This window comes from Dunckerocampus dactyliophorus, chromosome 7 (genome assembly GCF_027744805.1).
Source record: "Dunckerocampus dactyliophorus isolate RoL2022-P2 chromosome 7, RoL_Ddac_1.1, whole genome shotgun sequence".
Lineage (NCBI taxonomy): Eukaryota > Metazoa > Chordata > Actinopteri > Syngnathiformes > Syngnathidae > Dunckerocampus > Dunckerocampus dactyliophorus.
Window position 1 is genome coordinate 22,691,012 of NC_072825.1, and position 12,807 is coordinate 22,703,818.

General features: G+C 39.1%; 1 protein-coding gene across 6 annotated transcripts in view; it reads right to left on the reverse strand.

Annotated features, from left to right (window-relative positions):
- col14a1a (collagen, type XIV, alpha 1a) overlaps positions 1-12,807 on the reverse strand; it is a 176,517-nt gene that overhangs the window by 79,012 nt on the left and 84,698 nt on the right. For all 6 annotated transcript variants that reach the window (XM_054780660.1, XM_054780659.1, XM_054780658.1 and 3 more), the window contains 5 exons: positions 12,248-12,380; positions 9,575-9,697; positions 8,518-8,667; positions 2,165-2,281; positions 299-445 (listed from right to left, as the gene is read on the reverse strand). In XM_054780660.1, coding sequence (XP_054636635.1) covers positions 299-445; positions 2,165-2,281; positions 8,518-8,667; positions 9,575-9,697; positions 12,248-12,380 — 670 coding nt within the window. The remainder of the gene's footprint in view (positions 1-298; positions 446-2,164; positions 2,282-8,517; positions 8,668-9,574; positions 9,698-12,247; positions 12,381-12,807) is intronic.

The following is a 12,807-nucleotide window of genomic DNA, read 5'->3' on the forward strand; positions in this document are numbered from 1 at the left end:
AGTTGATCCTAAAAACTAATACGTCTTACAGATCACTTACACACATACACAGTACACATATAGCTGAATAATAAACAATAAATGTAGCAACTTCTGATCAGTCCATGTCAATTTCAGACTTCAATAATGTACCAATTTAAGCCACGCCCATTTCCGGTTAAACCAATTCCGGTTTATGCCCCGCCCATTCCGAGTACAGATATGGATACAGATAATTTGGATGTGTGAACAGATAACAAGTACCCAGGCCATCTTGTGTTCATGGTGGATTCATGCACCATGTATGTATATTACATACGTGTCATGTCCGTGATGGAGATGGGAGGTCCTTCCATTTCCTGCATCTGTGCATGAACGCTGATCTCATATTGGCTGCTTGGAACAAGGTCGTAGAAGCATTGTCGGGAAGCCCCACCCCCAAGGCTCACTTCCTGTCGCTGACTGTCTTCAAGGACACAACAAACAGCATATGATCATGGGAATAGGCTGCATTAGTTTTTGCATTAACCTTTTCAAACCCACCTAACCCATGACTTGTTCAAGCTGCATGTTCATCTTCAGGTTAAAACTGATTGTAATTCCTCAAATATCTTGCTGTTTCATGTGACATTTAAGAAAATAAGGTAACAAAATAGACAAAGAACATAGCCAAATAAAAGGTAATAAAAGGCAGTATTGATTTGTTTTCTCTTGTAGTCCCAATTTTATTTGGTATTTGAAAAGGCCATACAGCAGCTCTTATTTGGAGAAACAGACTGAATGAGAATTTATACAAGCAGCAAAACTGTCACACGCTGGAAAAACACATTCAAATTTTTTAATTTTTTTGCATTTTTATGAGCTTTATTCAATTTCTTCTTTCATCATATAGTAGCTGCAATGTGCTATTCTTTAGAAGAACTCTTGTATGTGTTAAAAATAACTGTTAAAAATAGAGGCTGCACTGTCACATCTGAGAAGGTATTTAAGCATTTGCTTGGCTCCGCTTGGATTGCATGAAATACACAAACACAACATCAAATAAAGGCAAAGCATCGCAGTTAACAAGACTGTCAACCCATCTGTTGGACAATTACATAGAAAAGCTGTACTGAAATATTTGGACAAACACAATGAAGGCCTGAATTTACATCAGAAACTGAAACATGAAGAATGATAATTGCATACATTGGACTTAATTTATCAATTGTATAGTTTTTTCTTTCACTTTTTTGACTATGAAGTAAAAACCTCTAATAAAAAAAATAGTTAAAGTAACTTCCTGTGTATACGCTGCTATTTTTTTCTTAAACTTGAACCCTGTGGATTACACAGCGGTGTGGCTAATTTATGGCTAAATTCTAATCTCATGACATCTCCTTTACTTCAGAACTACTACTAATCGTTTGAATACTGTGCCACTCAATATAACAATCTGACTCTGTGTCATCTTACAAAGAACACTAAACTCATCACACAGCAACTTAACACTCAAAAGGTGTACCTAAGAAATATACAAACAAGTACCAATACAAGTTTAAGATGAAAAAACAACTATTTTAAAGTTTTCCCATAATGCATTGCGTCCGAGCAAAGCACCCATTGGTGCCTGCCAGGGCGCTGCAATGATGTCAGCCTCCTTCTCAAGATTCAAGAGATTCAAGAGAGTTTTATTGTCATGTGCATAGTAAAACAGCAGTTATACCATGCAATGAAAATCTTATTCTGTTCATTCTCTGGGATCCTTTGGCTCCATCCATCCTTCCATCCATCCATTTTCTATACCGCTTGTCCTCCAATGAAATGCTTTGCTCAGACGCAATGCATTATGGGAAAACTTTTGAAAAAAAATCATTTTCCTTAGGTACACCTTTTGAGTGTTAAGTTGCTGTGTGATGAGTTTAGTGTTCTTTGTAGATGACTGTTATATTGAGTAATGACCTCCTGCAATATCAGATGGGTTGACAAGTTAGCCGTGAGTTTTTTCATAGTTCATGATTGGTTCCTGTGAAATAAAGAACTGCCTGGTCCTCACGGACTCGTGTGTGCCACAATATGCCATTTAATTACGTGGACACATGCGGCTTACAGTCCAGTGTACATTTACAGTATGTACATATCTGTTTTTTCCTCTAAATTTAGTGGGTGTGGCTTATACACCGATATTTACGGTAATTGCACTTACTGAGAGTAGACTGGATGGAGACTCTGTATAAAGTAGCGTGCAGATGAGGCTGCCATTGCACACACATGCTGTTGGGTCGCACCTGGTAGACGGTCAGGCCAGAGACACCCAGGAACACTGGAGGTAGGGAGAGAACGTGACAGACATGTTACTAACACACTTAATGGTGCTAATTGGTTTCAATGTAAGCTCACTGATGACACACTAACATAAATACTGTTATCCCTCGGCAATTTGCTCTTTGAATTTTGCTGCTTCACTCTATCAAAACATATTAATTAATAAATCATTGCTGTTTTGCGGTTGACTACAGCCCACAATTAGCACATATGCATATTTAAGCAAATTGTACTTATTTATTTTCAAACAAAAGACACATTCAAAGACATGTTGTAATATGTAGCATTCTACACTGGTCACTAGGTTCCCGTAAATTTACACTGATGATTAACCGCAATAAACGAGGTTTGACTGTATTTGGTAGTCTAGACATTTACTATCTCACAAAATTGAGTACACCACTGATATTTCAGCAACCATTTTATTACTGTATATCTTCTCAAGGAACATACTATAGAAATGAAAGTGGACTTAACTTAGTTAGTTTAGTTTAGTTTAGCTTTATACATAAACCACACAAAGACATCCATCCATTTTCCATGCCACTTATCCTCACTTGGCTTGCGAGGGTATGCTGGAGCCTATGCTAGCTGCCTTCGGGGGAGAGGCGGGGTACACAAATAATGTAGCTGACAATACAAGTGAGTAGAAAACACAGTGAACATGTCCAAATTGTGTCCTTGGTGTGAACATTTTGTGTGAGCATTAGGGCTGTCGTCAATGAAGGCTTTTCATAGTCAAATCTGATTTCTAATATTTTGTTCATAGTCAACTACATTCAAATTTTTTTAAAAAGAATTTTAAGAGCAGAGCTATTGGCCAGACAAACAGATCTCACGTACGACGTTTTCCACTTCGAAGAAACACTCAGCTCAACTCAAAAACAGTCAGATAAACAAAGGTTGTAGGTGTGAAACAACAGTACCTTATTTATTTAGTGGCACTGAAAACAAGACAAAAAAATACCTTGAAAAACAACAATCAATTAATCAATTATTTATTAGCACAAATTAGGTCGTTTTTGTATGAACAGGCTATTTATAACAAAAACAAAGACATTCTTTGTAAAAATGTTTACCCAGCAACAGCCGTGGCCACGCCTCCATATATATTGTCAGAATGGTACAATCTTGATCACATGACATTCTCATACGAGTCAACGGCGAGATTGATAGTCGAATAAGACTCCTCCAAATCAACTGGTCGAATAGCCGACTATTCTAATACACCCCGATGGAGCACCAATGTTATCTAGTACTGCCTTAAATCGTCTTGGGCATGGAACTGACCAGAGCTGCACTGAAATCCTCTTCCACTCCTCCATGATGACATCACGGAGATGGTGGATGTGGGACACCTTGTGCTCCTCCACCTTCCTTCCTTCCACTCGAGGATGACCCCCAGGTTCAAGGCTGGAGACATACTGGGCCACTCCATCACCTTCACCTTCATCTCAGCAAGTGCCTTGTTTAGATCTTGGAGGTGTGTTTGGGCTTCTCATCATGTTGGAAAAGTGCCATACGGCTCAGTTTCCCAAGGAAGGGGCTCATGCTCTGCTTCACAATGTCACACTACATGTCACACTGCAGCCCCCCAGTGTTAGCAGCACTCGTGGATCTACGGACTACCACGCTACCACCCCCAAGCTTCTGTGCAGGCAAGATACAATTCCCTTGTGTTGCCAGTTATTTAGACAGTAATGACTGTTTGTTGTGTCATTTTCAGTGGATAGTAAATCTATACTGCTACACAGGCTGTACACTGACTATTCTAAAGTACAGTATATCCATGTTTAATTTTTATAGGTTTATTGTCCCTGGAGAAAATATAATTGTTGCTGAAATGTGAGTGACTGCCGCAAAACTAAGTGGCCAGATTTAAAACATACTGTATTGTATCACATGCTACTGGTTTGTCTTGCAAGCTTATGGTTTATTTTAAAAATGTCAACATGAGTGCATATGTGGTACTGATATTAAAATACTGTACATATTTTGGCCACAATGAAGCAGCTGCAGCAACATGCAAAACATCATAAACAAATTACAGTAAATAGCACTGGAAGCAAGCCAGTCTCCAAGGAGCTACTTCCAATATCACTTTATACAGTATGTCCGCTCTCAATTTCCCTCCTTGTTAACAAAATTTGCTGATAGTATGAAACAAGCTTGGCTCGAGTGCCACCTAATTGATATTTTGCGCTGTGAGCATATGGCCTGTACTCTTTCTTTATTTATTTATTTCAAATAACACATCATTCATTGCAGCAATATGTAAGACCAAAAACACACACTGTCAGTGAAGCATATGCAGAACGTTAAGGTGATTTGGCTTTGAGTACATAAACTCGCCATTTTTATTGGACTCAGATATGAAGTTAAAAGTTAGTTCCTTTGAATAAAGTTACAATTAAACTGACATCTCTTGAGTTTCCCCTTAGGGATCAATTAGTAAATATTATTATAAAAAATAAAGATTGTGTATTGCAATGGAGCTTACTATACTACAGAGCTGAATACAAAAAATGCGATCTAGGACATACTGTAGTGTATAAAAAGATATCACAAGTGGAAAGGAAATTAAGCAGAGTGCCAAAGTGTTGAGGACGAGATGTGGAACACACTCTGAGGAGCACATGAAAATATTGCAACTACTATGTGTAAATCCACTTTTTACAGTAAAGCTGAGGCATCTCAAGTCAAACAACATAAAACTTAATTATGAGGAAACATTTTCATCCCCTCCACTGGATCCTAAGGCACCAATAATTATGTTGAGTTATTGGTGCAAGAAGGCCCATTTGCTACCATGACAAGAATGCGACCATGAATCACAATAAGCATCACCCTTAATCAATCAGGGAAAGTGTAATGTGGATCTAATTCTTCAGTGCATATTCAATTTCTGCCAACAGACGAGCGATTAATTTAAACATTGTTTTTACGGTCAGTAGAGGTCAGCCGGATGATCCAAATAGCAATATTATCGGTATTGGCAACACTGGCCATGTATTTACTTGGTATAAGATTGATACCAAAATTTGTAGTATTGTCAGTGACGCAGTCAGGGGAATAGTGATACGAATAGTGATAACATAAAATATATATTGATATTTGTCCATTGAACTGTATTCTAAATGCATTTTCTATTTTCTGTATGATTCCATTCGTTTTTAACATCTTAAGTAAAAATGCTGAATTTGCACATTTCCTCATCAAAAACAGGGCAGAAACTTAAAGATGAGGCTGCTGCTGCGAGCGTCTCTAGTCGGCGCTTAGTGCGCAGGCCCTGCCTTACATTGGAGTGCACTCAGTGAGGACTCTCTGTGGGGGCAGGTGTGGGGGCATGCGTGAGCTGGAAGGTGCTTGTCACTGCCATCTTTCCATAGAAAGGAAAAGTGTGTTTTTTTCTTTTTTTTTTTGACAGCTGAAGTGAATTTGACAACCAAAATGGAGGATTATATACCCAAACTCACCAGGAGGTGATGAGACTTTTACAACAAAGAAAACCTGGAGACGGATAGGGTGCTCGTACTTCATATATAAAAAGGTAATAAAACTAATGTTTTTCATTTAATAAAAAAAAAAAAAATCTGACTAAGAAGTACCGTATTTGAAAACAATTTGAAAACATTTTTAACCAAACTATAATATTCTCTTCTTTTTCTTGTTTTCCCCCTTTTGGGCAACCGGTATTAACATAAAAAATTCAAAAAGAGTCTGTCTCTCACCAACCATGAAACTCACTGCTGTCACTGAGCATCATCCACCTCTCACAGTCACAGTGTTGCCAGACGTCCCATAATTATCGTATTTGTATGATCATTTCACTATTTCATCAATAAGATTCCATAATGTACGATCATTTCACGCCGTCAATACATGGCTATTAGCAAACCCAAACAAGATAAATCCCTGCACTGTGCCGAATGTTGTGCATGGTCTCAGGTGCCACTTTACAGCCAATCAACGCACGACATAGCACGAGTGTTGCACGATCTAACACTGAAACACAAACCGTAAACAACAATGGATGATGAGCGCAATGTGGCAAGGGCACAAAAAGAAAAAGCATGAGGGAAGGAATATTAACAGATTAAGTCTCTAAATGTTTATGATACAGGACCTTAATGCACTATGCTTAAGAACGTGGTTAAATATGACTGATGTTCTGGACTGTTCAGTACAGCTACTCATCCTGCACACCACACAGGTGGGGGCGCTGTTCTATCAGTGGCAGCTTTTTCCAGCAGTACTTTATTTATAGCTAAACTTGGGTTTACTGTGGCAGATGGTCCTGAGCAATGTCAAATTGGGTATGTACAATCATCTTCCTCAAAATACAATCATTTTAAACTTGTTACAATTGTCTTTTCCCGTATGGCAACACTGAACAGTCAGCTCTATGACAGACTGTTAATCTGTCCAAGGCGTAAACTCGCTCCCAATGTCTGCTTCAATACAATCCAGCACTGAACTTCTACTAATGAAAGAGGGCCTATAAAAACACATATAATACAGTGTAAAACTACTACATATATGTTAGTACATGTCTGTCTCTACTAAAATTATTGGCGCTTCACATAAACAGGAGTGCATGCAGGATTTATGGGTGAGGAAGAACAGATGTTCGATGCGACACAGTTGCAGCATAAATGCATCCAAAAAACTAAAACAGTCTGTGGTTAATTTTTGCTGTTCAATATTTTCATGTAAATGGAAAGGAAATTGCTTTTCAGAGAAGGAAATAAGAGACATGTTTTTATTTTCATTCTCCTGAGTTGTTTAATTTCAATTACACTACATTAACAAGAAGGGACCAGATTATATGTAAAAGATGATGCTGTGGTGAAAAAATAGCTTAATATGTTGCATTTACATGTATATGTTCTATTAAAAGAGTAGTGATTGAACAGCAGTTCTGCTCTGCTGTGTGGGGCAGCAGGCCTCTTTGCCTTAGCAAAAATGTTTTCAAACGTGTGATGTGATATGTAGAATGTGTTGTCTGCATGGTTGTATGTATTATCCTTGGAAGATAAATAAAGACTAAACAGTTTTCCTGGGCATTTCAGTTGCTTACCTGCTAGTTGATGATTTGTTAAGAATGGATGATTTAGTCATGTACACGCACTGAAACCAAATCTATATGTAAAAGGATTGTTCTCTCAGTCTGACTGGGAAATATGAATCTGTGTCTGTTGTCTTTTGCTATACACTAGGTCCCCAACTTACGAACATCTGAACATGCGAACTTTCGGAGATACAAACACAAGCCGACTGGTCTATTTTTTCATGTATTTTGCCTTGTAGTACTCTAACTCCATTATTTATACTGCTACATCTTGACCAGTAGAGGGCACTGTGACACTGCTAATGGGACCAACAGGTACAGGAAGCCGCTGGGTAGAGAAAGCTAAATGGAAAGCTAAATTGTAGTTGTATGATACAACCCGGACAGAGCGTGTGATTAAAGTTTATGAAGAGTTAATATACCTGCTTAATTCTACACCGCCCACAGAACACTACCTCTTTTAGAAGAGTCTAACCACAATGACCATTTGTCCTTTTTTCAATAACTCCTCCTCCAACTCCACAACGACGTATGCTCGACCACTCCTCTTCAAAGGTAAATAACATTTATCATTACGTATTATTATATCATTTTTATTATTGTTTTTTTCATTAATTATCCTCGTTTAATATTACTACTGCATCCAAACTCATATTTACATACATACACATATACTGTATGTGTATACACGTACATGTAGTACCTATATCATTGGTAGTATTACCTTTTCCCTGACTTAAGAACAATTCAACTTAAGAACGGTCATCTGGAACCAATTGTGTTCGTTGGTTGGGGACTTAGTGTAGTCCTAATGAAAATGAGAGCGGTTAATTTGCATGTTGCACAACTCTCCCTTTCCTCAGACCAGCTTCCTTGTTATTGCTTTCTCTCTGCACAGTGTCCTTCCCACAAATCTGGAAAGAAGACTTAACCTGACAGCAATGTCCCATTAAAGCTTCAAAATTCAATTTGAGATCTTATTTTAACCACACTGTCATCATTAACCTTCTGCCCCAATCAAACCAAAAGCAAGATGGATTCTTCCATTTCCATTTCATTTCATTTTATTTCCTACAGTGAGGCCAAGAAAAATATTTAAGTGATCTGATTAGCTTGACATCCTGTGAATGTTAAATGAAATTGAGTGCATGATCTGTGCTTACATGTCTTGGCGTTCACTAGCAGTGGTTCACTTTGTCCTGCAGGGTAGGATGCAGTCACATGAACGCTGTACTCTGTCCCACTTAGCAGGTTCATCAGGAGAACGGAGTTTACATTTTCGCCCACAGTAGTATCCAAGACTGGTCCTGGTACTGAAAGAGAAAAACATGCACCCAGAGATGACATACAGTAGTCATCAGTGAATGACTGATGTGTGACTTGAAGTATTTGTGGATGTGGTTCACTAAAACTAGTCTTTCTAGGAGTCCCTGCAAAGTTCTCATAAGTTGTTTTGCCACTTTAAACCACACACTCGATCAATACCAAAGTAACAATTGGGAAGACAGACAGGCTTTTGGACATCCTCACCGTCAATTTTGCTCTGGTTGCACTAGTTTGACCCAAAGACAGTGTCATTAAATGTCTGGTACACTGAGTCTTTTGAAAATGGCTGCAAAATAAATGGACTGGAATAATTCTAATGACATCCAGCATTAGGTAATGACGCAAAGGCAAGGACAAACACTTCCAAATGGCTTCAGTCTATGAAAACGGACAAGAGCACTGACTTAACAGAAAAACATGTATGTACATAATAACTATCTAGACAGCTAGTAGATCACCCTGTGCCTATTCTGTGTATATGAACATGCACACACACACATACACACACACACATGCACACAATGTTCAAGTCCAGAGGCACATGAAAAGTAAACTAGAGTGTATTCAGCAATTAACAGAACAGTAAAATTTCCATCCATCCATTTTGTATGCCGCTTAATCCTCATTAGGGTCGTTGGGGAGCCTATCCCAAATGACTTTGGCTGGGAGGTGGGGTACACCCTGGACTGGTCACCAGCTAATTGCAGAACAGTAAAATTTGACTTTGGAATTCTTCAAGGCAATAAATAAGTTGCATTTCACACTCATTCTCATAAGGAATAGAATAAAACGCACTCTTACCCTTTTCAGTTATAGAATGTGTGCACAGTGTGCATGTGTGTTATAGGACATACACTATATTTTACTTTCCTTGCACATGTAATTTCTCCCTACCATAGACTGGCTGGTAAAGGATCTTGTAACCCACAGCAGGAGATTGTGGTGGATCCCAGGTCACCCTGAAGCGGTTGTACCACTCCTCCGATGCGCGGAGGTTTTCAGGAGACATGAGGGGCACTGGATTAAAAAAATTTAAAAAACAGTAAATAAATAAATTAATTAAAAACATCAACACAGATAGATCTCTCCAAATGTCATTTCATTTTCAGTAAAATAAGTAAAACTAGTGATCTTTCAACAAAATAATACTGTGAGGGCCACCTGTCTTTATTTTATTTATTGATTGGGACTACAGTGGATGCCCACACATCCACCATTCATTTTTGGTAAAAAAAAAAAAAAAAAAGGGGGTTTTGAGATTCTGCATTTTGTTCGGCGGTCATTGAACACACCATAGTTGTGTGCTGAGACACAAAGGTTTGTTGGGCTACAGAAGTACTAGCTTCCACAGTGATTGATCTTCTGACATCATTATTCATTAGTGGTGAGTACCTACACATTTTGTACTATTAATGTGTTTAATAAGTGTGTGATGAATATTTAGGTCTTAAACCTATATTGTGTCACCACCAGTGAAAATGGCAATTCAAGAGAGAAGGGGAGTGTCTTGGAGCTGAATATTTACCTTTACCTTTAGTGCAAATCCTAATCTGAAATCGGAGGAAAACATCAACGTCAAGCTAGCAGTAGGTTTGGGGCGAGGCGAGTGTCAAAAATGGACGTTTTTATGGGCACTGGTGGTCGCAGAACATAACGCCAGTGAAAAGCAGGGATCTACTCTGTATTTAACTTGGGGCTTCTTTTAAGCATTATGCAGTACTATAAATATATGCTGCCTCCAGCTTAATTAGTAGAGGTGGGAGTAAGTCAGTGTTTCGCAAGTCTCAAATAAGTCTCAAGTCTTTAATCTCAAGTCTCACATCAAGTCTCAAGTAAAGACTTGCATCCCAAGTCAAATCTCAAGTCAAGATGAGACAGTTTGAGTCAATGCCGAAGTCATAGACTTGACATTTTTTACATAATATTACATAATAACGACCATGTTACTTTGTACTTTGTACTTTTGTACTTTATTTATCCCACAGCGGGGAAATTCACTTGTTACAGCAGCAAGCAAGATACGCAAATAAAGAATACAGTGTAAAGAATACATATTTGATTACAACATGGTTCAGGTGGTGCAGGTGTTGTAGAGCCTAATAGCGGTCGGTATGAAGGACCTGCGGAACCTCTCCTTCTTACACCGTGGGTGTAACAGTCTGCTGCTGAAGGAGCTGCTAAGGGAACCCACAGTGTCATGTAGCGGGTGAGAGGTGTTGTCCATGATGGATGTCAGCTTAGCCAACATCCTTCTCTCCCCCACTTCCTCCACGGAGTCCAGAGGACCGTCCAGGACAGAGCTCGCTCTCCTGATCAGCCTATTGATCCTGCTCCTGTCCCTGTCCGTGCTGCCCCCTCTCCAGCAGCCCACAGCATAGAAGATGGCTGAGGCCACCACAGAGTCATAAAAGGTCCGTAAAAGAGTCCTGCACACACCAAAGGACCTCAGTCTCCTCAGCAGGTGGAGGCGACTCTGGCCCTTCTTGTAGAGGGCGTGGGTGTTGACGGACCAGTCCAGCTTGTTGTTAAGGTGAATTAGTTGTGAGTTAGTTGAATACGTTGAATGAGGACACATTTTACACAACACATTCACTGAAAATCTCCAGCATTTCAAGTCATCAGACTAAAGTCTGAGTCAGATCCCAAGTCATTGATGTCAAAGTCCAAATCGAGTTGCAAGTCTATGGTGATATTGTCAAGTCGAGTCCAAAGTCATCAAAATTGTGACTCGATACTGACTGGAGTCCACACCTCTGTTAATTAGTAATTAAAATCACTCAGTTAAAATATCCAATGCGTATAATGTTTGATCCTGTTGCATTTTCAATGTTTAAAAGGCACGGATGTTCACAACTACAGCTTACCATGATTCATTATTTTGTTTCTTATTTTGAGACAGCAGTATAAAAAAAGCTTCGGCTTTTTTGTTTCTATGACGCTGTATATAGTACATCTTTATTTACTTATTTGTACAAAATGGTGCATGTTTTTTTGCGAATGGCTAGGGTTTGTGTAATATTTCTTTTCTGAATAATTTATGCCAGAAGACAATTTCATCCCTGCACAAAATAGATCATCTCGCTGTGTCGTACGTGCACACATGTCTGAGGTCTGATTTATGACTACACCGCTTGCAGGTTTTTATTTGCAATAAGGCAACTAATGGCCCCACTTGTATAAGAAGACGACATATTTCATCCGGCATTTTTTCCATGTTCAAAGAAAAGGCAATCTCTTGTTCTCATGAGAAAAATCAATAAGAGGCTGAGCAGCCTTAATGAAAGGAACTGCAGTAATTATGAATGGGCTTCATTAAGACAATTAAGAAGGCATCAGTGTTTTTCAGCTACATTTGCATTCTCTTTTACTAACATCAATGGATGTACTATAAAATTAATACAATGCAAATGAACAGTCTGTTCACAGCAGTTCAATTAAGGTTCGGTGCTTTTGTCTTTTGGTGGATTTGTTCTCCTTAACTGGAAACTTCCTGAAAAATGAGAAAGCGACAGTTGGTCTGCCACCGCGTGTATGTGTGTGTGTGCGTGTGAGAGACATAGGGCTTACATGTGCTCCCCTGTGTTGACACGCTGATGCCATCTTGTCCGTCAGTGTACACTGGCGTGACTTTGACTGTGTACCGACTGTCAGGAAGTAACGACTCCAGCAGCACACTTTTCTGACCGCCAGGAACTAACACCTAAACACACACAGACATAATCAGGATAGAAGGGCTGTCAAGATTCACTTTCGAGTCTAAACTGGAGAATAGTGTACACTAAAAAGTAGGGGTGTTGGGAGCGTGTCTCGCGAGATGAAAACAAGATTTCTCGTTTGGAATTGGGTGTTTACTAAGGGTGTCGTGACACCCCTAGTAAAAAGGTATGCAAAACCAAAGAAGAGGCAGATGTATAAAATGGGAAAAGAAAAGACCAGGCTTAGGTTGGTGACAGCCTGCAGAACACTCTGTGTAACTTAAAGGATTTAAAGCACAACTGTTCAGCAATTCTGCTCACGTCAGCCCAGTCAATAAAGTCAGATGGGGCCAAGACTGAGGCAGAACTATTAAAAGCCAAGTTCTCGATAATTGGTGTTGAAGTTCGCTCTGTTTAAACATTTGAATGTAC